Source organism: Ambystoma mexicanum, chromosome 2q, assembly GCF_040938575.1.
Source record: "Ambystoma mexicanum isolate Mex_15411 chromosome 2q, UKY_AmexF1_1, whole genome shotgun sequence".
Classification (NCBI taxonomy): domain Eukaryota; kingdom Metazoa; phylum Chordata; class Amphibia; order Caudata; family Ambystomatidae; genus Ambystoma; species Ambystoma mexicanum.
The window spans coordinates 109,718,925-109,745,886 of NC_090924.1; the positions used below are offsets into that span (position 1 = coordinate 109,718,925).

A 26,962-nucleotide genomic window follows, 5' to 3' on the forward strand; every position below is an offset into this window, starting at 1 on the left:
AGAGAATTCGGAATATACTACTGCAAATCCCACATTATCAGTCAGGTCAACAAATAACGGTACGCAAAGCAATGCGGTTACTGGGCATGATGGCGTCATGCATTTACCTGGTCCCCCACGCGCGTCTGCGCATGCGTCCCATGCAGGAATGGTTGGCGAAACAGTGGTCTCAGGCAAGTGGTCAGTGGGACGATCTAGTGGTCGTTTCGCCAACACTCGTACAGAGCTTACACTGGTGGACAAGAGAGAATCTCGCAAAGGGAAAACCCTTTTACGATCCCGAAGTACAGGCAGTGGTGACTACAGATGCATGCCTGACTGGGTGGGGAGCTCACCATCTCCACCACACAGCTCAGGGTCTCTGGTCTCACTCAGTAGCCAAGAACCACATCAACCTGCTAGAGCTTCTGGCAGTATTCCGAGCGCTTCGGGCGTTCGAGCCCCATCTGCTAAACTTGTCGGTGCAGATCCAGACGGACAGCACGACAGCCATGTTCTATCTGAACAAACAAGGAGGGACTCGTTCGCCAAATCTGTCCAAGCTTGCCCAGAAAATCTGGATATGGGCACTCAGACGGAACATCTTCCTGTCATCACAACATGTTCCAGGGGAGCTCAATTCCCTAGCGGATGCCCTAAGCAGAGACTCCCTCCCAGAAGAACACGAATGGGTCCTTCACAGAGATATCGTAGAAGATCTCTTCTCTCAGTGGGGTTTCCCCACAATAGACCTATTCGCCACAAGCGAAAACAAACAATGCCCAAGATTTGCATCCAGGTTCCCCCAGCCAGACTCCCAAGGGAACGCCCTGTGGATGAACTGGTCAGGGATGTTTGCGTACGCTTTTCCACCAACTCCTCTCATCAGGAAGGTGGTGTACAAGATGAACAAGGAATCGATGACGCTCATCCTAGTTGCTCCCATGTGGGCGAGACAACCATGGTTTCCACACCTACGCAGGATGGCGGTGTGCGAACCCATCAAACTCCCAGCCTGGTACAACCTACTGTCCCAGCAGCAAGGTCAAACAGTTCACCAGGAACCCAACTCAATGAACCTGGCAGCATGGCTCCTGAGGTCATAGAGTTTGGCCATCTCAAATTACCACAGAGGTGTATGGACATCCTAAAAGAATCCAGGAAACCAAACACAAGGGACTGTTACTTTGACAAGTGGAAGAGATTTGTTATTTGGTGCCAGAATAAACAAATCAACCCAGTTGATTGCACTCCTTCCAACGTTGTAACATACATGCTCCACCTGCTGGACGCAGGTTTGGTATTTAACTCTCTGAAGGTACACCTGGCAGCCCTCTCGGCTTACACCACATCCCATAACAAAGTATCGTGGTGGAAAGTACCAGTAGTTAAAGCCTTCATGGAAGGAGTAAAGAGACTTCACCCTCCTATTTCGAACCCACCGCCAGGATGGGACCTCAATGTGGTGCTAGCTAAGCTCATGGGCCCCCCTTTCGAACCCATGCATAAAAGTAGTCTTAAACACCTGACTTATAAAACGGCCTTCTTAGTAGCTATTACCTCTATAAGAAGGGTCAGTGAAATTCAGGCTCTGTCAGTGCAGGATCCTTTCTTTACTATCCACAAAGACAAACTGGTTTTACGCACACACCCTAGGTTCTCACCTAAATGTATATCTAAGTTCCATGTAAACCAGTCCATCGAGCTTCCGGCTTTCTTCCAGAACCCGCAAAGCTCAGCTGAGGTGAAACTACACACCCTTGATGTGCGTAGGGCGGTCCTCTACTATGTAAATAAAACCAGACTGCTAAGGAAAACAGATCAACTGTTTGTCTCCGTAGCTACAGGCAGAGAGGGGGATCGCGTCTCTAAAGGCGCGATCTCGAAGTGGATTATCAACTGTATACAGCTGTGTTACTCTCTTTCTGAAAAAACTCTGCCTTTTACGCCAAGGGCCCATTCTACTAGAGGCATTGGGGCCACTCTGGCTTTCATTGCAAATGTTCCCCTCGACACCATTTGCAAAGCAGCTACTTGGAGCTCTATTCACACTTTTACTCAGCATTACTGCATTGACACTCATTCCAAGACAGATACACAAGTGGGACAAGCGGTTCTAAAACACCTGTTTGCTCATGACCCTTCTCACATCCCACCTCCTTCTTCTGGTACTGCTCGCTAATCTATGCACAGCATGTGATCTAAGCAGATTCCACAAGCCTCAGAAATGTATTTATATATGGGATACATTACTCACCGTAATCGTATTTCTGATGCTTGTATCTGCTTAGATTCACATGCGACCCACCCTTCCTCCCCTCTGAGAGAAGGCGCATGATTGCTTGTAGTCTTACCTTTCTGTCTATCTGCTTGGATTATCTGTACTCACGCTACTCCTCATGCTTCCTCATGTCAGAAAAAATACAATCTGAGGATCCTAGACGCGTGAGGGATCTTGGGTACAGTGGACGTCACACTAGGGATAGTATTACTGGCACGCCTGTGTCGACGCCCATTTTCGAGTTTCGAAAAACAAACTGTAATACTCCGCAGCTTCCACTAGATGTCGGCCTATGCACAGCATGTGAATCTAAGCAGATACAAGCATCAGAAATACGATTACGGTGAGTAATGTATCCCATATATAAATACATTTCTGAGGCTTGTGGAATCTGCTTAGATCACATGCTGTGCATAGGACGACATCTAGTGGAAGTTACGGAGTATTACAGTTTGTTTTTCGAAACTCGAAAATGGGCGTCGACACAGGCCGTGCCAGTAATACTATCCCTAGTGTGACGTCCACTGTACCCATGATCCCTCACGCGTCTAGGACCCTCAGATTGTTTTTTTCCGCATACTGGTCGGAAGCATTCAGCGGAGTTCCCTGGCATTAGCCATACTTTGAAAATTATTGTTATATTGCCCCCTTTTCTCCACCTTAACGTCGAGTCACCGAAATTCGACACCGAACCGGAGAAGAAAGCGACCGTTGAGAGTTTCACGACGGAGTGGGCCTAGGAAGGCCTCTGGCCTCGGCCCGGGCCTCGGAAGGCCTCTGGCCTCGGTGCTACAAGTAGGGAGAGTGGGGGGTGGACATACTCTACACTCTTACATACTCTTATATACTTTCTATATATTCCTTCACTTACCAGCCCGCTGCCTCAAGGTGCGTATGGAGGGTACCCCTTTCCAATTTTGCCCAAAGTGCAACCACAAGTATCCTTGGGTTGACAGACACGCCACGTGCAATCTCTGCTTGCCAAGAGATCACCCCGAGGCAAATTGCAGAGCGTGTAATAGGTTCAAACCTAAAACACTAAAAGACCGTTCCACCAAGCGTTGGGCCCACCACGCCAGGCGTCAAGAGGCCATGGCCGCGGAGGGTGCCTTCACCGACGGCAGCAACGCCCTACTTTCGGACGGCGAGGGCAGCACGGCGTCGAAAGACAGCCAGGCGCAGGTCCCCGACCTCGGAAGGTCGTCCGGCAGGGCGGCTATGGGGAAGACCCCTAGCGACTTAAGCGCAACCCACAGCTCTTCGAAACACAAGAAGTCCCACCGAGACTCGACGCGCACGTCGAGCTCTCAGAAAGAGGCACATAGGGAACGGTCCAAATCGGCGTCCTCTGGGCATTCTCGATCTAGATCGCCGCATGACTCCAGGCAATCATCCACTATTGCCAAGAGTGCCTCGCTCCCCAAGGTAACCGAGGTTCTATCGTCGGAAGACGAAGCCGACCTCTATCCCCAGACCGCACTCCAGGAGTCGGTGTCTACAGCCCAAGTAATGCCTATTCCCGAATCCCAACCTACACGGTCGAAGGATAGTACCACCACTACTGAAGCTCGACACCAGGCGTTGAAAAGCTCTGAAGGGCCAAAGAAGCAGGGTAAACACTCTTCCAGCCACGGGGAGGGGGGAAACAACAGAGGAAGCAGTCTCAGCCTACTTCCACACCGCAGAAACATTCCACTCCACTCAAACAGACAGACAGGTCTCACATCTCGATTATAGATGAAACAGGGAAACTCCCCCCAGGCAGAGTCATTCCCAGTTCAAGAGAGTGGTCTAGTGAGGACATAGAGTCATGTCAAGAATGTCCTCATTGGCAGATTTATTCCAAAAACCCTGAAGATTTTCTCACTTATAACCCCGATGGGTCAGCACCCTCAGGCTCCAAAGATCCAATCCCCCAAGTAAAAGATCCTGGTTCGAAACAACACGGTCTTCAGATCCCTTCCCCATTCACCCTTATTCTCAAGAAGATCCTTCCCTTTGTGAGGATACAGATTTGGGCATGTTGGAAGAACAGACTGGGACAGGCTACTATGGGGACGATGAGGAACAAGAGGAGGAGGAAGAGGACGACCCAGAAACATACAGAGTAGATTCCCCGCTAGATAAGGAACCACTGGTTACCGACTCCCCTGTCGACAACCAGACCCTCCTAAATGAAGTCCTATCTCGAGCAGCAAACCACTTCCACATTGACACCCAGGGTGCTCAAGAGGAAAGAGATTTTGCCGAAGAGTTGGTGGGAGAAAGGAGACATGTTGCGCAGGCCATCTCTATCCTTAGGTCGATCCAAAGAAGAATAGACCCTTCACTGGTAAACCCCAACCTCACCAGGGCAGTCAACCCAGGGATTGAGAAGCTTTTCAGGGCAGCCCAATCAGACCCACTGTATATAAGAGGGCATCTGAAACCGGACTCCCTAGTCGTTACAAACACCCGCAAGAGGGCAGGAACACCCTTGTCATCATCAGAAGCTCCTCCCGACAAGGAGAGCAAGAAAATGTATGGGTTCGGCAGAAAGGTTGCCTCCACTTCCGCCTACCAAGCAAGAATCGCCAACTCCACCACCCTGCTGGTGAGTTATAACTGCCACCAATGGGAGGAAGTCGCGGCACTCATAGATTCCGCCCCAGAACCCCTAAAGAGCCAATTGGCACGAGTCTCAGCGGAAGGTAGAGCCGTATCCGGTTGCATTTTAAAGGCAACCTTTGATGCCACAGATAACGCCGGGAGATTGATAGCAGAGGGTACTGTTATCAAGAGACATGCTTGGTTACGGCAGTCTGGATTCAAAGTCGAAACCCAAGCATCATTGTTAGACAAACCGGTGGAGCCAGATCTATTGTTTGGTAAGGCGGTCGAGGACGCGCTGAAAAATCCCAAAGACGAGTATGAAACACTCAAGTCCCTAGGTCAACTAACCACTAAGCCCCCAAATCAAAGGGGTAATGGCAATTTTCGCCGCACACGCAGACAAAATTCCCAAAGAGGGTCAAACTATTCCCAGGGCCAGGGTACGCAGTGGAACAATAAACAACAGTCTACCCAAGGTTATAGCAGGGGGAATAAGAGAGGACGGGGTAAAGGTAGAGGCAGCCCCAGTAGAGGCGGCGGCACGCCTCCACCAAAACAGTGACGCTCTGCTCAGGGTCCCTTCTCACGCATCCCCAGTAGGAGGACGCATTTCCAACTTCACCCAGGCTTGGGAAGGGATCACATCAGACAGATGGGTGCTGTCCACAGTGTCCGCAGGATACTGCATAGAACTGTTAGAGCGTCCCCGAAACCACCCTCCACGACAGAGAACACATTCTTTGGACCACCAAAAAATCCTCCTTGAGGAAATTGTCAATCTGCTAGCAAAGGACGCGATCGAGCTTGTCCCGGGACACCAGGTAAACAAGGGTATTTATTCAACCTACTTCCTTGTACCAAAGAAAGATTTAACAATGCGCCCAGTATTAGACCTACGGCCTGCAAACAAATTTGTCAAGCCCCAAAAGTTTCGCATGACAACTCTCCAAGAGGTAATCCCCCTCCTAAAAAAGGGGGACTACATGGCAACATTGGACATGAAAGATGCCTATTTTCATATTTCCATGTTCCCAGCGCACAGAAAGTACTTGCGGTTCAAGGTGGACAGTCGGCACTACCAGTTCAAAGTACTGCCCTTCGGGATAGCTTCAGCTCCAAGGGTATTCACCAAGGTACTGGCGGTGGCGGCAGCACACCTACGCAGGGAGGCAATCCCGGTGTACCCTTACCTAGACGACTGGCTCATCACGGGGGAAACCCCAGCGATTTGCAGAACAAACATTCAAAGAACAATCGACCTCCTCTTCGAATTGGGTTTCTCAATAAACGAGAAAAAGTCAAGTCTGGTGCCAAGCACCTCCAAACAGTTCCTAGGAGCTATCCTAGACACACAAGAGGGGTTGACCTTTCCATCAGAGGAAAGAATTCGGAATATACTACTGCAAATTCCTCAATATCAGGCCGGTCGTCAGATAACGGTACACAAAGCAATGCGTTTGCTAGGCATGATGGCGTCATGTATTTACCTGGTCCCCCACGCGCACCTGCGCATGCGTCCCATGCAGGAATGGTTGGCGAATCAGTGGTCTCAGGCAAGTGGTCAGTGGGACGATCTAGTGGTCGTTTCGCCAACACTGGTACAAAGCCTTAACTGGTGGACAAGAGAAAATCTGTCCAAGAGGAAACCCTTTTACAATCCCGAGATACAGGCAGTAGTCACAACCGATGCATGCCTGCAGGGTGGGGAGCTCACCTCCTCCACCACACAGCTCAGGGACTCTGGTCTCACTCAGTGGCCAAGAATCACATCAACCTGCTAGAGTTTCTGGCAGTATTCAGAGCGCTTCAAGCGTTCGAGCCCTATCTGCTGAATCTGTCAGTGCAGATCCGGACGGACAGCACTACAGCCATGTTTTACATAAACAAGCAGGGAGGGACTTGTTCGCCAAATCTGTCCAAACTTGCCCAGAGAATTTGGATATGGGCACTCAAACGGAACATCTTCCTGTCATCGCAACATGTTCCAGGGGATCTCAATTCTCTAGCAGATGCACGAAGCAGAGATCCCCTCCCAGAGGAGCACAAATGGTGTCTACACAGAGAAATCGTAGAAGATCTCTTCTCTCAGTCGGGTTCCCCCACCATAGACCTATTCGCCACAAGCGAAAACAGACAATGCCCAAGATTCGCGTCCAGATTCCCACAACCAGGCTCCCAGGGGAACGCCCTGTGGATGAACTGGTCAGGAATGTTTGCATACGCTTTTCCACCAACTCCTCTCACCAGGAAGGTGGTGAACAAGATGAACAGGGAATTGATGACGCTCGTCCTAATTGCTCCCATGTGGGCGAGACAACCGTGGTTCCCACACTTACGCAGACTAGCGATGTGCGAACCCATCAAACTCCCGGGCTGGTACAACCTACTGTCCCAGCATCAAGGTCAAACAGTAAATCCTCTGCCCAACTCAAGCAACCTAGCAGCATGGCTCCTGAGGTCATAGAGTTTGGACATCTCAATTTACCTCAAAGATGTATGGACATCCTAAAAGAATCTAGGAAGCCTAACACGAGGCACTGCTACTTTGACAAGTGGAAGAGATTTGTTATCTGGTGCCAGAATAGACAAATCAACCCAGTTGATTGCACTCCTTCAACTATTGTTACATACATGCTCCACCTGCTGGATGCAGGACTGGTTTTTAACTCACTGAAGGTGCATCTGGCAGCTCTGTGAGCATACACCACCTCCCATAACAAGGTGTCATGGTGGAAAGTTCCAGTGGTTCAAGCCTTCATGGAAGGAGTAAAGAGACTTCACCCTCCTATTTCAAACCCACCACCAGGGTGGAAGCTTAATGTGGTGCTAGCTAAACTCATGGGCCCCCCATTCAAACCCATGCATAAAATCAGTCTCAAACACCTGACTTATAAGACAGCCTTCTTAGTAGCTATTACATCCATAAGAAGGGTTAGCGAAATTCAGGCTCTGTCAGTGCAGGATCCTTTCTTTACAGTCCACAAGGATAAACTGGTTTTGCGTACACACCCTAGGTTCTCACCTAAGTTTATTTCCAAATTCCACATGAACCAGTCCATCGAGCTTCCGGCTTTCTTCCAAAACCCACAAAGCTCGGCTGAGGTGAAACTACACACCCTAGATGTGTGTAGGGTGGTCCTCTATTATGTAAACAAGACCAGACAGATAAGGAAAACAGACCAGCTGTTTGTCTCCATAGCTACAGGCAGAGAGGGAGATCGCGTCTCTAAAGGCGCCATCTCTAAGTGGATTGTTAGCTGTATCCAGCTGTGTTACTCCCTTTCTGAGAAAACTCTGCCTTTCACGGCAAGAGCCCACTCTACAAGAGGCATCGGGGCCTCTCTGGCTTTCATTGCAAATGTACCCCTAGACACCATTTGCAAAGCAGCTACTTGGAGCTCTATTCACACTTTTACTCAGCACTACTGCATTGACACCCATTCCAAGACAGATACTCAAGTGGGACAAGTGGTTCTAAGACATTTATTTGCTCATGAGCCTCCTCATATCCCACCTCTGCTTGCTAATCTATGCACAGCATGTGATCTAAGCAGATTCCACAAGCCTCAGAAGAGATACATTACTCACCGTAATCGTATTTCTGATGCTTGTATCTGCTTAGATTCACATGCGACCCACCCCTCCTCCCCTCTGAGAGAAGGCGCATGGATGCTTGTAGTCTTATCTTCTATCCCTCTGCTTGGATTATCTGTACTCGCTCTACTCCTCATGCTACCTCATGTCACAAAGAAAAAACACAATCTGAGGGTCCTAGATGCGTGAGGGATCATGGGTACAGTGGATGTCACACTAGGGATAGTATTACTGGCACGCCCTGTGTCGACGCCCATGTTCGAGTTTCGAAAAACAAACTGTAATACTCCGCAACTTCCACTAGATGTCGGCCTATGCACAGCATGTGAATCGAAGCAGATACAAGCATCGGAAATACGATTACGGTGAGTAATGTATCTCATATATATATATTAGTGTGTGGATTTTGATAATGGATTGGTTACTTTATCTCCAGGTGTGGCCTTCCTGCTACCCTGATGGCCCACCTTCTTTTGTTCTGCTGACTGAGCCTTCTTAGAGGTGGCCGCCCTGTTGGATTATCACAGTATGCATGCATGTCAGAAGAGTACCACGCCAAGCATACTGAGGCTTGCGCTTGAGGTCCCTCACCTTCCGTCTAACTTCTGTGCTTCTCAAACAGTGCATTGGGCAATTTAAGCATTATCTTAATATCTTTCCATTATACCAAACTTACTTTGAGGAGTTCCTGACTGTGGGTGGTGTGTCTTGCTGGTATTTCTGCTGCTAGTTGCTTCCTTAAAGGGACATGTCTTTGGTGACAATCATGTGGTTGGCTGTAGTAGGGTGTAATATGGGATCCTCCTCAGACTGCCCCTTGGCCCATCATCACTTAGAGGGTAGCAGCACCAGGCCTTCAGCCCACCATTAAACTTAAGAGCCAGGCAGATGAATTGGTCACATATCCACCCTTTCTTCCAAGTTCCCCTTTGGGATGAAGCTGTTTGTTCCTCAAGAGGATTGACTTGAGATGCGATTTGGAAGTAGTTATGACCTTTTTCTAAAATATTGTGGTTGCTCCCAGGTCTGTCTCCCATCCAGCACCCATTTGGGTCTCAGGGAGGTTGCTCTTCATTTCAGCGTTTCCTGTCTCTTACTGAGTTTGCTAGAACCATGGCGCAAAATATAGCAGGCCCATTCCTATAGTGACCTCTTTTGGCATTCCGGCCATAACCGATTCCTTTGCCTGAAGCTGCACAGAGCTGTGTGAAACTAAAATTGGGCTGCAGGGTACGCTTCCTGATCCATGTTTGCAAAACACAGGTACAATTTTTACCTGCTCTGGGTAGATAAAATGGTCTTGCATTGCTGTTTGTTTGCTCAGCGCGCAAGAGGGCTGTAGCTGATTGTCCTTGTCCTTCAAGTTCTACCGGTAAGTAATATGTACCCCCTCTTCTCCCTTGGGACAGGATATCCCTCTCTCCGGAGTTCTCTGGATCTTTGCAAATTGAGGATTCGGCCACCACACCCCTCCTCCTCTGGGCCAAGTTTTAACTGTCCATGAATTCTCCCAATGCTTACACTTACTAGATCTTCCATCTGGGATGGTGTAATCGCTATGCAATCTACTCCCCATGAAATCCTCAAGTCTTTTTTGCTAGACCCAAAAGGTCTCTGTAGTTCGCCCCACCCCAGCTTCTCTTGCTCTGAGGCTGCTAAATTCACCTACAAAATCTAGCTCACTGGTTACAAACAAGTTATAAGCACAGCCAAAATCACTTACTCTTTGCAGTCCTCAAAGAATAGCCCTCCCCTCTTTCACTTTCCTGCACCATCCCATCCCTCACTACGCATCTGTGAATAACTAGCTGATTACTTCTCAGACAGCGCAAAGTCTATTCAGGCACTTGTCTCTCCCTACATCATCTCTGCTTTCCTCTATTCCACCTACTGACAGCCCCTTCACCTGTTTCACAGGTCTCTCAGAATAAACCAGCTCACCTTGTGATTCTTGCAGTATCAGGCTCTCGAAAGTCTCTCCACATGTTCTGGCTCCTTAACATTCTCAATAAATGTCTCAACTCAGGCCCCGTCACCCTTTAGTTTAAATCTGCTGTTGTCTCGCCCTCCTCAAGGGGGCATTCCTCGATCCCGCTAAATTATAAGTTACTCACTGCAGTGACTAACTGACTAACATACTCCTAGGCCATAGTCCCCTTTCCTCCATACTGTATGGGCGTCCCTTGATAGGGACGGGAGATGGAACCTTTTTCACCAGAAAAATCATCTTCCCCTTTAAATTTAGAGGTGGGAGTAGCCCTGGGAGCATGCGCTCCCCCGACTCCGCCCACTGGTGCCTCTCCTGAGTCGTCTTTTCTGCGTTGACGGGAACAGACCGCTTTCATCAGCGCTCCTGGGTTAGGCCTCTGGCCTAGTAATTCCACACGCTCTTCCCCAGAGAAGTATTCTTGTCTTCTTTTTTGTTTTCCATTATTAGGTACTGCTTTGTCCAATGGCGCCACGCTCCTCCCCGGCGCATGTCACCAACAGCGGGCTTCAGCAGGTGTCCAGCTTGCAAGGGTTCCTTCCAAACGTCTGGCCCCTACACCCTCTGCCTCCGGTGCCTTGGCCCAGACCACGGCTGTGACGGCTGTTCTGCGTGCAATTCCTTGACTCTGCACACTCTCAAGAATAAACTTGCCAGGTGGTGGGAGCTCTTCGTAAGATCACCTCCAGAGGACCTCAAAGCATTTGTGAAGCAGAAGACCAGGCCCAAAGGTAGGTGCCATATACGCTGCCACAACCCGCAAAAGCGACTCCTTCCCAAAGAAACGCCAAAGCAGGAGGGACCTCTCAGGTCCTGGGCCCAGCAAGAACACTGAGGCTGCTCCAGCTACCAGCCACCAGGCCAAGGGGTCGCAAGATCCTCCCGGTGCTACAGCTGAGGGGCTGCAAGGCTCTATTACTGGGTCCCAACCCGAAAGGCTATGCCCTAACACCAGACCCATGTCTGAGAGGGCGCTTGTACGCAGCACTACTGGCACCGCAGCCAAAGGCACTCAGCCTACCAGGCCTCGACTTGAGGTGCAGGGAAGGCCACAACCACCACCGCTCAGCATACTGGTGAAGCCGGTCCCAGCTCAGCAAGTTCCATGACACAGGCACATGGCATAGAGCAAAACAAAATGGCTGCTGGGCCAGACAAAATGGTGGCTCACCCGACACCTTTTCCCTTTGGAGAACCGGCAGGGGAACAAGCTTCCAGGTGGGATCGGTCAACCCATGTCACTTGGTCCCCATCCTATACAGCGAGACATGGCACAGTAGCCTCAGGGCCCGACCCCTTTGCCTATACCATTAGGCACTCCTCCAGCCTGTGAAGACAGGTTCTTAGAGAAGTTCCTCGCACTCATGAGATCACCAGAGATGGGTACCATCCTCAGGGACGTGATCAGGGACATGCTCCCTCCTGTACAGCCGCAGGCACCCACGGCCACACCGCCCTCTGCTCCCATGCCTGTTCCAGTCACGGCAGCTCCGACCCCCATGCTCTGCCACCTCAGCAGCCTCTGGCACTGATAATCAGCACACTACAGCTTCCGGCGCCCAGAACTCCTCTGGGTCCCCCGGACCCAGAGGACACAGACGAGGAGGTGGTCCCGGACACCCCATCGTCAGCCAAAGCTTTTCACGAGCGGCTGGCAGGCCTGGCTGAGTACCTAGGAATCCTGCAGCCATAGGTGGAACAACCAGAGGCGGGGTACTGGCTGAAGTTCTCATGCTACGCCCTTCTTCTAGAACGGGAATCCCACTTCAAAAAGATGTTGTAGCGCTTACCAAAAGAGGTTGGCTCAAGCCACTCTTTATCCAACCTACTAATAGGCGTGTTGACTCTAGGTACAGGCAAACAGAAGGGGGCCTCCTCCTATTGTTGGCGCACCCCCAACCACATTCCTCAGTGATAGCGGCAGCATTACTATACTCCAAACCACTATCCTCCTCGGCAACTTCCACCTTGGCACTCCTTGGCAAGGAGGAAAAGCTTTTGGAGGCGTTCGGGAAGATGTATTCTAACGCCACTCTCCACCTGCGCCAGGCCGACACAATGTTGGCGGCTGTCAACCAGAAGTTTTGGTGGACAATTGCCGATTTCCTCCCTGAGCTCCCTATCCACAGCCAGGCTGGCTTCAAGGCTGGGCTGGCAGAAGCCAAAATCGTGGCACAAGACATAATGGAGTCCATGGTGGCCCACATTGGCCCTTCAGGGCAGGCCATTGTATTTCCCCGAACAGGTGAAGGATAGTTTAGCTCAGGGTGACAAAATTCAATCCAGATGTGCAGGAACGCATACTGGGCCTGCCTTTCGAGGGGGTGACCGTTTCGATTCAACAACGGATGAGGAACTTGATAAGGAAAAAGAATAGCTCACAGAAAGCAAAATCTTTATCTAGCCTCACTAAGTTCACTCCTAAGATCTACAGCCAAACGCACCAGCGCTCGGACAAAGGTCGGTCCTACGGAGGCTTCAGAGGCTTCCAGGAGAGACGGTCCAGACAACTGGACAGATCCCCTAGCTAGCACAGGCGCAAGCAACACAAGGCGGCTATCAAGGGTTTTTTCCAGTCCCCCCTCCTCAGTCCCAGCCTCAGAGGGGAAGACGTTGTGACACGCCCATCTGGATCCACAAGTCTCCGATTGGGGGGGCAGGCTTGCCCTTCACATACACCATTGGCGGACAAGGTTCACAGACCTTTGGATCGTCTCAGTAGTATCCATGGGCTTCCGGCTCCCCATTCCTCCCTCCTCCTCTCTGCTCCTGCAGATTAGTATAGCAACTCTGTTGGCGGAAATCCGCTCGCTCGTAGCGAACCAGGCAGTGGAGGAAGTCCTGGCCTCACAGCGGGGTATGGGCTTCTATTCGCGAATTTGCGCCAGACACAAAAAGAACCAGGCTGGCTTGAGAGTTGTGTTAGACCTTTAACCTTTCCCTTCCCCTCCAAAAGTTCAAGGTGGTTTCCCCGGCCCTCATAGTGGAGACATTGGCCCTCATTCCGAGTTTGGTGGTAGTCATGGTGCTATTTGCGCCATGACTGCCACCAATAACGGTACCGTGTCCGGATTGGTGCAATGGGGACTTACCGGTCTAGTCCTTCCTTGGCGGGACCGGTAAGTCCCCCCCCCATTCACCAAACCATTCCCCATTCCCATTTGAGCCCCCATAGGGCTCAATGGGAATGGGGAGGGTGCAAATAACGGGCTGGCGAATGTCAAGCCCGTTATTTGCGCCCTGGTCCCTTAACGGGTCCTGTCCATAACGCCAGGTCAGACCAGGCGTTAAAGGAGGGACCCGCTAAGGGACCTTGTAGTAGGGCGGTAAGGGATTACTGGCACCGGTCTCCTTACCGGCGCCCGGTATCGCTTACTGCCAACCTCGGAATGAGGGCCATTGTGTGCGGGAGACTGCATGTGCTCCCTGGAATCTAAGGATGCCAACCTACACGTCCCGATCTGGGAACCTCATCGGTCCTTCCTGAGGTTCCGAATCATGGGTTTTCAATTTTAATACAGGGTTCTACCGTTTGGACTAAATTCGGCCACCAGGGTCTGTACAAGACTAATGAACGCAGTGGCAGCCATACTCTGGGCACAGGATCATCACATTTATTCATATATAGATGACAAGCTAGTCAGGGCGAGGTTTCCGGATGCGATCCAGCATACGTCCTCTGCCCTCATGGATACACTATACCACCTGGGATTTTCTATCAATCTCAAAAAGTTGCAGTTGGTGGCCACGCAGAGTATGGCCTTCCTGGGCCTAATCTGGAACATGAGCTCTGAGAGGATCTTCCCCTCAGCGAACAAGATCGCAACTATCAAGAGGGCCACTGGGCATTTTCTGTGCACAGCAGTGACCTTGGCATGGTGGTATAACACCTGCTGGGAGTCATGGATGCATGTCTCCTTGCAGTGCCACATACCAGGCTCAAAATGAGGTGACTGCAGCTACACTTCGCAGCCTCCTGGAACCAGGAGAAGGGTTCTCAGGTGGAGCAGGTCAGCATACCACAACATCTCCACCAGGATCTAGTCTGGTGGAGTAATAACAACAACCTGCGGATAGGCATGCCCTTCCGGCAACCAGGGCCTTAGTTCACCATTACCACAGACTCATCCCTAGAGGATGGGGCGCTACCCTGGACAGCCACAGTGTCCATGAAGTATGGTCCTGTCAGGAGCACTTAGCGCACATCAACTTGCTCAAGATGATGGCTATCTGGCTTGCTTTCAAAGCCTTCCTACACATGATCACCGGCAAGGCGATTCTCATTCAAACAGACAGCTCCACCAGTATGTATTACACCAAAAAGCTGGGTGGCACCCGGTCCCCTCCCCTCTGCAGACTGGCGATCGACATTTGGGAGTGGGCTGTGGTGAACAACATGCACCTGTTGGCAGTCCACCTCCAGGGGGAGTCCAACCTAGAGGCGGACAGGCTCAGCAGGCTGGGCGTGGACAACTACGAATGGCAGTTGAACGAGCAGGTCCTTCAGGGGATCTTCAACAGGTGTGGTCATCCGCAGGTGGACCTCTTGGCCACCAGTACCAACAGGAGGTGCCGCCAGTTCGCCTCTTGGCTGGGGCAAGGCAGGGGTTTGCTGGGTGACGCGATGCAGTTCCCTTGGAACAGCATGAATGCGTACGCTTCCCCCCACCCCCCTGGTGCACAGGATCAGGGAGTCGCTGGACCTTCGGATAATCCCGATAGCTCCATGGTGGCCGGCAAGGCCCTGGTTCTCAAAACTGCTCAGCCTGTCGGACCAGACAATGTACACCTTCCGCTGGGCCCAGCACACCTACTCTCTCAGCATGGGGGCGCGGTCATCCACCTCTCCCTGCAGAAGTTAGCCCTTGCAACGTGGTTCCTGAACAGGTCACCCTGAAGCATCGGTACCTGTCACGGGATAACCTGGCTAATATACAGGTGGCTAGGAGCGATACTACCACGAGCCAGTACAAAAGCAAGTGGACCAGGTTCTGTCACTGGGCAGAATCAAAGGAAATTGATCCATTGACTTGCACGTTGGACGACATGCTATCCTTCTCTGTGCACCTCCCACACTCAGAGGTGCAGGTAGACACATGCTGCACGTATCTGGCGCCCATTGGAGCTTACAGGAACACGGAGGAGGTATTCTCATCCTCTAATCTGGTGGTTAAGAGGCACTTGGTGGGCCTGACTAGGCTGTTTCCACCTATCAAGAAACCACACCCGGTGTGGGCCCTCATTGTGGTCCTGGGTGCCCTGGCGCATAAACAATTTGAGCCTATGGCGTCCGAGGACATCAGGCTAGTCACCATTAATACGGCCCCCCTAGTGGGCCTTACCTCGGCGCACCGAATCAGTGACATCCAGGCGATTGTGGCTGCAGAGCCAAATATTACATTTCATAAGGACAAGGTGGTGCTCAGAACACACCCATCAAGGAGGCGTATGAGGGGCAGCACAAGCCTTTGCCAGCAAACATGCATGGCCACGCCATCAGAGCTAAGGCCACAGAAGTAGCTTTGAAATGGCACGTTCTGTGGCAGGTTATCAGCAAGGTGGCTATGTGGGCTACTCCCTCGGCCTTGTGCAAGCACTACTGCTTGGATGCCAGTGCCAGGTCGGATGCAGCATTTGGTCAGGCAGTGTTAAAGCACTTGTTTTCTTAAGAGGGGCAACTCCCAAACCTGGGGCTACATTCAGTTGTAATCGCCCATACGCCCATACAGCAGTGAGGTAAGAGGACAGGAAATGGGAGTAATTATAAGTGACTCACCGTAGTGACTAAACTACTCCTCCTAGTCCCCTTTCCTCCATATGTTCCACCATCCTCCCCCCTACTAAAACTGGTGTCATTAGACAATGTTAATATTGTTGACGCTTCAAAGTGGACAGAGGAGTGGCACCGGTGGGCAGAGTCAGGGGAGTGCCTGCTCCCAGGGCCGTTCCCCAGCACGCATCTAAATTTAAAGGGGAAGTAGATTTTCTGGTGGAAAAGGTTCTGTCTCCCGTCCCTAGCGAGGGACGCCCATACAGTATGGAGGAAAGGGGACGGGACGTAGGAGTAACTGTCTAACTTTACTCATGTCTTTCTTGTGCCTGCTCCTTCCATAAGCCTGTAAGCCCATGTAAGCACCCGGCTTTAGCGTTCCTCGAAGAGTACCAACTCATTCACCTACTTCAGGCAGGCTTTCGCCTAGGTCATGGCATGGAGTCAGTGTTGTTTGCTGCAGCCAACCTTCTCCCCACCACCAATGATAAATGGGATAGCTATGGTCTAATCTTCTAGACTGCTCTTCAGCCTACCTTACGGCTGAGCATAAGATTGTGGTGAACTGGCTTTATTCGCCAGGCATCCGAGGCTCAGCTCTTAGCTTGCTACGTACATTTCTTTCAGGTTACTTCTAGGCTGTCTCTCTCCCTACACTACTTCTCCTCCTCTGTCCACAACCCTCACTTGTGGTCTACAAAGGGGCTCTTCATTTTGCCCCCTCTCCTTCAGCCTACTTGTCCATGCCCTTCCATCACTCATTGAATCTCATGGCATTTTATTCTTTACCTATGCTGATGACGCTCAACTAATCGTTCACCTTAACAGTGACAATTTCTCATCCATTTGCTTTCAAAATTGTATGGCTCATATTGGCTCCTGGGTGAACAAAAAGCCTTGAACTCAGCTCTGATAAAACAGAGGTCATGGTCTTTAGAGGCTCATCTACTCTGCGGTCCGCTTACATGTAGACGCCATCTCTTTTGCCCTACCGCCCACCTGTTTCTGCCATTGGAAGCCTAGGATTCAAACTTGCTGGCCAACTCTCCTTAAAACCAAAATGAGCAACATTGCTTCATCTTGCTTTTTTCAACTCAAGTGCTGTCAGATTCTTCATTTTCTCACTCCCCCTGAATGAACAACCACCGTCACTTCACTCATGCAACTGTGGTTAGATTATTGCAACTCTCTTTAGGTCATACTCCCCTCCTACATAACACATTGTCTGTAATTCATCCAGAATGAGGAAGTGGTTGATCGGCAACACCAATCAACATCGCATCATCAGAGTTCCTCTGCTCTCTGCACCTGCTCCCCATAAGCTCAAGGTTTATTTTAAAGAGACTTTGTTTAGCCCACAGGTGCCTCTATCAAATGGGCCCACTTTCTTTACATGACTTTATAAAATTATTATTTTTTAAAAGACACTTTAGTCCTGTTGATTTACTCCTCTCAGCTTCTGCTTTTTCATGTGCCAAAAATATGTCAATCTCGAGTTGACAATCTTTTTCTGTTCATGCTGCCCAAGAATGGAAAACGTTGTTTTCAAATGGCACGATTAAATTCCTGTCCACCTTTACAGAATTCATATTCGGACTGAAAATGGGACATCCTTACCCTCAAGTATAGGTTTGGTGGTCCCAGATCCTGAGCAGTGACCGCCCTTGGGTAGCTTCTGCCCACCATTTGGTTTCATGGTATTCATACCTCCCATGAATCAGAGAGTGAAGCTAGACATTCTTAGTGCTCCCTGATGCTTTGGACGCTATCCTCCTTGCTGCGCCTACAGCACGCTCTAGGGAGTTGAACACGGTGGATGCTACTTGTTTGGCCATGTATGCATTGCACAACAGATTTGCACAGCCAGTTCCTTACACGCCCATGGATTTTCTCATCTGATGACCCAACCTGCCATTCACCCAGGATGAGGGAATCGCCAAGAAACTCCTAATGAGGTCTATTTTCCGGTTGGAGGATCTATATTTTCCTCCTCACATTTCAGGAATTTGGGGCTTCTTTCTTTGTCCATATGCTGCTCTTTTACAGCATTCATGGGGAAATTGCTTCTAAATTTCACTAATCATTGGCAATGTCAGCTGAACAACAATGGATCCTGTAATAGTTTCCAACATATATAAAAACGTTATGAGCTGGAGGAAATCTAGCTCTATAGCAGCTAAATGTTGCATGGAAAAATACCAAGATTGCATAATTGATGAAGCAGTGTGGGAGAGGATTTGCATCCTTGTCAGCAAAATGTCTCTTAATTATCGATATTGCATAGAGCTATGTAAAAATGCTTGCACCAAGCATACTATGCCCCTGTTCAGAGGCAGGAATTCGACCCCACGTCCTTGAGTGCATGCCCTAAATCTAAAGGGCATAATGCTGTGTCCATCTTTCACGGAAATGCCGAAAGTACAGACATTGTGAATGGCTGTCACTAGGAAGGTGTATGAAATAACTGAAACTTATCTACTTCCTGAACCACTGAATTGCCTATTGGGATCGCCTCAGAAAATCAGTAAACATCTGGCTCAATTTGCAAATCAGGATCTCCTTTGGGCTGGCAGGCAAATTGCAGTGACTTTGATGGAAATGTAAACTCTTGCATCTCAGACTTCATATGGGCAAACAAACGTGAAGAAACGTGTAGGGAACTAACCCCTCCCACGTCTCGCCCTAAGGATATTTGGCCCCCTCTCTTACAGTATATGAATAAGTCTTAGGTATTCTATTTCTTTGGTTGTTACACAGTAATGGAGGTTTTACAAGGTTATTGCATTGTAAGTTTGATCATTTGTATATCAGTCTTCAAATGTCCTCACATAGTTTGTATTTCCATTAGGAGCATGATGTTTCTTGCAATAAATATTAGTTCAGGGTATAATCTTGTTTGAATAGTCAAACATATCCTTTATATTATCTATATTGATAATTACTCTTGAGTATGCTTATCCTAAGTGTAAGGAAGGCATGGTATCAAACCATGAAGACAGACACACGTGATCAAAGTTCAAGGGTGTTTATTGAACTTCAGTGGGTTGGTAGAATGCCTACCCAACCCTAAATTTAAGGATGGGAGCAAGCTGCGACTATCAAATAATAATAATGTAGTCCAGATGGATGCTCTGCGAAATAAAAGGCCTAAACTAATAAACCTATTGCCAATCCTTACTTCTAAAGGAATTACCATTACTGCGCCCCCGTACTGCGACTGCCGAAAATTCTGCCTTTTTTTTCTTTTTTTGACCACCTTTAACACCACATATATATGTGAGAGGGGGGTATGCTATATAATACAAGAAGGGTGGGACTGTGGGGGGGACTCCCCCTGCATACATATCTGGTGTAAAAGGGGTCAAAATAAACAAAAAAAGTCTGCATTTTCGAGGTCGCAGTAATGACAGATTCCTTCTAAATACAAATGGTGTGGGAAAACGATGTATGCAAGAGAAAAGTGTTCAAGAAACAATATGCCAGAATATATGAGCAGTTGACTTCCCTTCCCCACGTTTTCAGCACGGAACAAGGTAGCACACTCGAGCTTCGCACACATTCTGGCTTCTCTGCCACAAGGATGCAGTTCAAAATAAAGGCACTTGGGCCTTCTGCGTCAGTGTCTCTTTTCCAATAAAAGTCTCTTATTGCAGAGTGCCTGGTGTAACAAACAAGTATCAAAGTTCCTTTCTCATCAGGATTTTCGCTTTCACAAGTTCACAATTGGTCTCCATCGGTCAGGCTCGGACCACAGTCTCCATCATTCGGGTTCGGACCTTATAATCTTGCTTTCCTTTGGTTATCAAAATTTGAAGACTTTCGACTGTGTGATGAGTTTTCCTTACACCATCGGAGGACCACTTTGATTCACTCCATGCATTACTTACTCTTTGTCAGTTTTGTTTCTGTCACTTCTTGGCTGGGTACTTGATACAGAGACCTTTGATTGAGCACACCCACAGTGCCGGACCACTCTGTTATTTTGTTTCGTACCGTCTCTGATTCATGTTAAAGTTCAAACATCCATCAACAATTAAGCTTTACTTGCATCTTTCATCACATGTGTTAATATCCTTCGCTTTCGCGTTCTTATACAATATTGTAGCTTGCAACCTTGACTTCAACACAGACCGGTCTTGCATCGGTCTCCCCAACTCACCGGCTGTGTTGATTTCTCTGGCGCTGCTTTGATCCTGGAGCCAAGGACAGTACCACAGCAGCTGCAGCTCCTCCCCGACTAGTCATGCAGGAGGGCCCGGGTATCTCTGACGCACAATGCAGTAGTCTGGGTTCCTGGTTTTATGCCTTTCGATCTGAAGGTTTCTGGAAAGTAACTGTTTCTCGGCGGAAACCTCAAGGTAATTTCCCTCCTTGCTTTCCCTTCTCGGTTTGCGACCTTTCTCCCTCGTTCAGCTGCCATCTGGAATGCGCTTTTCCTTTGTGTGCTTTGCCCCAATCAGAGTGTGCTCTCATGCTCCGCCTTTTATTCGTGTGGGGAAGCTTAATGGAAGTCATGTGTGAGTCATTAACAGTAATTGCCTGACATGTATTGGGACATGTCAGGTGTAATGCTCGGTGTGAGTCTGTTTTCTGCCAGAGCGGGCTGTCTGTCCATGTGAAAGTGTTCGGGAAGGGAAGGGAAGGGGGGGGGGTAAAGTTCCCAAGTATCCTGGGTAAAGGTGTGTTAGGGAGAATTCTCTGTAAAGGCTAATTTCCCAAACCTAGTGAGTCCCCCAGAAGCTTTGCTGGATTTTTTGGGGGTTTCTTTGTTTGACCTGCTAAGAGGGAGACTCTTTTTCTCCCACTCTTAGGCATGATTTGAGAATGTCCTTTGACTTTGTAGTGTGTTTATGGTCTATGGTGTCTTTTACTCCATAGGGCTTCATGTGTTTTTGGTAAGTGTGTTACACAGCACCCTCAGTGCAGTAACACAGGGGTGTCATAGTGACCCTCAAACATAGACCCCATACCCTCGGACTGACTGACTGTCTCCCAGGGCATGTAAAGTCACCATTGACTTTACTAGTCTTAAATTGTGAACAGAACCAGTACAAACCATCATATTGTGGAAGTACTGGTAGGGGTAATTCGATTGCCCCTGGGTCTGTTTTTCAAGGGGGCACTATCCAGTCCCCCCCTTGTCGAGTTTCTGGCTGGTGGCAGTGGTTACCACGCTAAATATTCCACCAGAATATTTCCTATGGGATTTTCCCATTCATTTTAAACGCACCACTTTTTGGTGCAATGTTAAAGATACTGCCGGGTTATTTATTTAATATTTATTCCCCGGTTGGGTCTTTTTGCCAGGACTCAGTTTTAAAATGGCGTTTGTGTTCGACTCTGTAACTCCAACCCAAGTTGAGCCCTTTGTTCCACTTTTGGCGGGCTTCTGCACAGAAGCCTCCAAAAGTGGTGCCACTCTGTCTGGGTCTACAGGATGTGTGGGAGGGGGGAATAGGCACCCTGGACTGAGTTGCCTTGGCAACTCAAGTCACACTCTTGTGTGATTGGTCCAGTGGTGAGCTGCCCGGCTCACCACTTAGCATGTTTGATCGACAGCTAGGCTGGTGAGGGGGTTTTGCTGCATAAAAGCAGGGCTTTGGGGACTGGAACTTCAGAAGTCGCCACAGGACCTAAAGAATCCGAAGACGGGAGAAGCTGAGCCATCTACGACGACGGCACCACCCGTGGAGCCCTGCTGTACGAAACTCACCACTTTCCCCACGACAGAGAAGATCTTCTTCCAGGAGAGTCTTCTTCCCTTTGAGCTGGTGGGACCAGCCAGTTCGCCTTTTTCGCCTTCCTGGATCGTCTCGTGGTCGAATCGCCCGTGCCAAGCACCCCGGCGGCCGGATAGCCATGCTTCACCACTACCGCGAATAAAAGGGTAGTACCTTTTAATCGGGAAACTCTGCGGCTGGTTTCTTCCCTGGCAGTGCAAGGATCTCCAGCTTTCCTCCACGTCGAGATCTTCTCTTCCCCTGGACGAAGCACCGACCTGCACCCGCTGCCAGGAACAACTGCCCCCGCTGGAGCTTTCTTACCATTTCAGGTACTGTGTCCTGCCTGGTCTCCCTTGCAACAGGCCGTTCAAGGTGTCCCGTAAATCCTTGACTCTCTATCCTGGGGTGACCTCGGACCCGTTAACATTACCTTTCTATCTTGATCCGACCTCTTTTTGACTTTCCTGCAAAGACTTTTAGTGCATTTCCACTGTGTGATCTTGGGCACGTTCTGCCTTGCTCTCTCCAAGAGTGGGCCTGGCCTATGAACTTTTTGCTCTACAGTATACCCTGCTTTTCTTAACTTGCTGTGGTTCTTTAAAAGTGTTGTTATTGTGTGTTTTTCCTATTTCTGCCTTTTCTCTCCCTTTTTAAATAATTATTGGCGTGCCATCTATGGTTACGCGCTCACCTGTGTTCTGCTAAATAAGTGGTGTACTAACCTAGACTTGTCAAATAATTAATTAGGGAGGTGCATATATTTCTAGTGACTGTGTTTGAACTTGCATGACATATTAGTGCCAGTGTATTTTTACAAGTGTGTTTTTAAATAAATAATTATATACCTTTATACCAAAGCTCTGGTCAGTGTTTGCTTGTGCTATTGTATTTTTAGCCCTATTGTGTATACTCTATATACTTCCTAACTCTTCTTGAGAGAAGTCTGACTGCTCGGCCACAGCTACCAGGTAAATCTGGGTGCTACAGACTGCTACCAATTGGGTTTACTGCTAACACCTGTAGTCTTAAACTTTTTGCAGTGGTCCCTAAGGGAACTGCACAGGTTTCTGCCTAACAAGGTGTTTCACGGGGAGCGATACCGTGTCTCGCCATCGGGTGTCCCACTCCCCAAAGACCCCTCACCCAGGTGATCCTCCCACACTGGTCCACACCCACTGTCTGGATCCAGAGGTCGATGGCCGTGCCCTGGCCACCTGCGATCCCCAGGGACTAGCTGGTGAGACACCTTCTGGTTTCTCACATAAGTTAATGCACCGTTTGTTGATGCAATTGGCTTTGATTATCTGACATTTTAATGGAGATTTTAAAAACAAGAATGGATGAAGTTTGTATTCGTCCTTTGTTCATCTGTCTTATTGACGCAATCTCTTTACCTGTACTTTCTAGTCTTTCCCCATATGGATCCAGTGCCAAGACACTGCCAGATGAATGTGCTCTCTACAAGTTTCTGTAACATAACACCTGCACACCGGGCATGCAGTACCTGGTGTCTGTTGGCTCTGGTGGTAGGTGGGTAGGATAGTTCCTTGCAATATGCACCAAATTGCCACAAGCATAACATTTTACATGTGGTCATTCAGTTGTTGGAGCTACTGGTCTCTTGTGTTTGGGTGGTCAAGACAACAAACTGGGATGGAAGCTGGGTTTGAAGGAAGGGGCCTGAGCCAGCCTTGGGAGCATACTGGTTCCACCAGAATCCTTTTATGGTAGTAGTGGTCTCCCAACCATCGTTCCCTGATGTGCTGGCTTTCTCTGATGGATTGTAGCAGTTTGGATGGCTAGTTCCAGGCTAACTTGCTGTACACGCATTTGGATTTTGATACTCTTGGCTGCTCTCACACCAGATGCAGCCTTTCTTGTTGCCCTGGAGGCCCTACCTCTGCCTTTTTTTGTTAAGCAGTCCAAGCCCTCTTCGAGTTGGGGTGCCATCTTGGATTGTCACATTACATGTGCCCAGGAGAAGACTGCCTTGCAGGAGCTAAGCGCTCTGTGACTTTCTTGTGCCCTCCCCGCTCATGAGTACCTGATACTGAGAGAGTCTATGCATGCAGAGGCTTGCGATTGTGGGCTCTTTCTTTCTTCCTCAACTTTCCAATCCAAAGCTTTCTGCAAACAGTGCCTTTATCTGCTGCAGGAGGGTGGTATGTCTAGCTGATATTACTGGTATGAGTTGTTGCCATGGTGTCAAGCCGCTGCTACACTGAGGGTTATGGTGGGCTGACCATGTGGACCGGGGGCCACCACCAGCTAAGAGCCAGGCAGGAGACTTCATGACACTGCTCTGCCATGAAGAATGTGTCAAATATCCACATCCTTATAGAACCTATCGCATCCTCAATATCACAAAACATGGTTCACTGACAACTTTTCCACGAACCCAGATGTTCCTCTACCCTCATTTTAAAACATCTTCGCAAAAAATGGAGCCAAACCAATTGGCAGCGTACTCTTCATCGCCTCTCAAAGCCTAAATGATATAACCTGTTGGGATATGGAATTTGCGTTGTCATCAGATAACTGCGGGCTATACGAACCGCTGTAGCTTGCAGATGATTTTGTATAGCCTGTAGATTGTTCAGGCTGCTGAATTCTATGGCTGCCTAAAGTGCCAATTAGGAAGCTCATAAAGCAGGTTTTACCTCGTGCCATTGCCTGCGTTTCGAGCCTCTTTACAAGCAGTTGGCCACCATCTTCCCTGACGAGCAACATTTAAGTTTGGATGCACCCTCCTCCCCCTGCCATACCCAAATTCCACCACCCCCCAAACTCTCTCTACCCCAACTCCACTTACCTGCAGCTGCCTCGCCAGTGCCTGGAACATTCTGTATTCCAGCGCTTCCCCAACACGCAATGGGTGCCATGGAAAGGGAGAATGAGACTAAATATGGTTACCTTTTCCCTTTTCCATGGTGGCCATCTTGTTTTGCAGTAATACATAATTAGCAAAACGGCAACCATGCCGTTTCTCAACTTTAAAACATGATTAGCACCCTGAAAATAGGCCAGGGTGATGGTAGCAATACACACCTCTATGTAACTTAGCCACTGGGGCATTACTTGACTTGGTATTGCGCCCACCCTCATCTCGGGGCGTATTGCTTGAATATAATATTGCAGGCCACTGTGAGCAAAGGCTCTGCCAAGGGCTTTAACCATTGTTAGAAATCAATGCTTACTGCAAGGTTCAGGGCACCTTCTCCAGTTGCTTTATTTTGTTATTGCCCTGTTTTGTTAGTTAGCCATGTTATAATGGTATTACAACTCTGGGAGAGAGGGCTGTTGCGGCTGTTATTGCCCCTTGCCCACATTATGAGCCCTCTGCTTTGGGTCTATAACTCCGGCGTTGGTTGATTATACCTGTTGCGGCCCTCTCCTTCCTTTTAGTACCTATCATTCGTTTGAATACTCTGGCCTAAGGACTTAACACGTGCCAATACTTCTATCTTTATAGTGATAGCTTGCTGTCCACCAGGATGACAGCTTCTGGACAGGCTTAATGACACACAAAGTAGCCGGATTCCCGAACCTGGTAGTGATAGGTGGCCTCATTTGGTGAGTTTATGACCCCACTGATTCAGCTGCCCAGAATGTGTTAAACAACCTGATGAATCTGCAGTTCTCAAAATGTTAACATGGTCGTATTGGCCTGACACGACCTCTATATCCCTTCCCCGAGCCCAAATAAATGTGTGTTCACGACCGGGCACCTTTGTTATTACCGTTGTTCGCCGAAGGGGGTAAAAAAGAAATTTCATTTTGCTCTGACATTGAGCAGAACCTGTATGAACTGGTGACCCATCAATCGATACCCGTGTGCTTATAACATGAGCAGAGAAAAAGCGCAGGCTAAGAGGGATCTTGTGCTGTATAATTGCCAGATTCTAAGTGTGAACCTGTGGTTTTAGTGTGTGTTTATGGGAGCAGGGGTAGAGATTTTAATGCATTAAATTGGGGTTAAGTATGATTTATGTGGGAAATATGAAGGCAGTCCTTTGGGAATTTAATGTGCATCTTGCTTCCCTGCAGATGTGGCGGAACAGGACGCAGATTCTGACTGCAGACGACTGGCCATGCAGAACCTCCTCTTGCTGGAGAACCTTAAACAGGGATTGAACCCTGGAAGTCCGGAGTGAGGGCATACTGACCCCTGAACCCAGTGCTTGTCTGTAAGGAGCTACTCTATACTCTTCATGGTGAGGGCCCATCTGGTTCTGTGTCTTTAGTCAGGAAAGTGAGCGGCTGCCAACGCCCTTTGCGACAGTTGTTATCTTGATATTTATATATTTCACAAGCCTGGGAGCCTGTCTGCTAATACAACAGAACTGCATGCAGATGTCTCACCGGAGCCCAAAGCTCCCCTTGCCTGTGCTTCTCATCTCTTCATCCATGTCAAGATATCTGTACTGCCCCTGGATGTTGGCCAACGGGCACAGACGATTTTCTGTCCCGAGGAGTAGCCTTTGTACCGATTTAATCAGCTGCAGCTTCCTGGTTAAAGCTCCAGTGCATGGAGGCAGGGAGTAAACTGTAACTTCATAATTGTATGGAATGTACAGAGTGATAGACATGTTTAGAAATCAGGGAATGGCAGACCCAGACAATGTCTTGCAGTGGTTTACTCCTGCATCTTGAGCAACTGCCAGCAGGGAGGACAACACACTTAGGTATTTTCTTGTTTTCAATAATGTGAAATGAGAATGTACAATAAATTATTTTTCAATATTTTTTGAGTCATGAGTTTTATCTTAAGCAGCATTTTTCTTTATTTGGATTTCCGCATTAAGGAATAGGTTGCAGAACATGTGAAAACATTTCCCCTATTTAACATAGCCCATGAGACCTTGTGGTGTAGAAAGGCTAAGGGGCACATAAGCGGTATTGGTGGCATTGTTTTGACCACACATGCCATAGGTGTTCAGCCAGGAGTCAGATTCCATGAAGGTCCTGCCTGGCTGCATTGGGTTCAGATGTCTATATGATCTGGGGTAGCTACATTGTATTGATTATTTACATCG

General features: G+C 48.9%; 1 protein-coding gene across 2 annotated transcripts in view; it reads left to right on the plus strand.

Moving 5' to 3' along the window:
• TELO2 (telomere maintenance 2) overlaps positions 1-26,669 on the plus strand; it is an 890,041-nt gene extending 863,372 nt beyond the window's left edge. The window contains exon 21 of one of the 2 annotated variants that reach the window (XM_069646967.1): positions 25,974-26,669. In XM_069646967.1, coding sequence (XP_069503068.1) covers positions 25,974-26,080 — 107 coding nt within the window. In that variant the 3' untranslated portion in view covers positions 26,081-26,669. The remainder of the gene's footprint in view (positions 1-25,973) is intronic. The other variant, XM_069646968.1, reaches the window with a different exon arrangement.
• Positions 26,670-26,962: the final 293 nt, after the last annotated feature.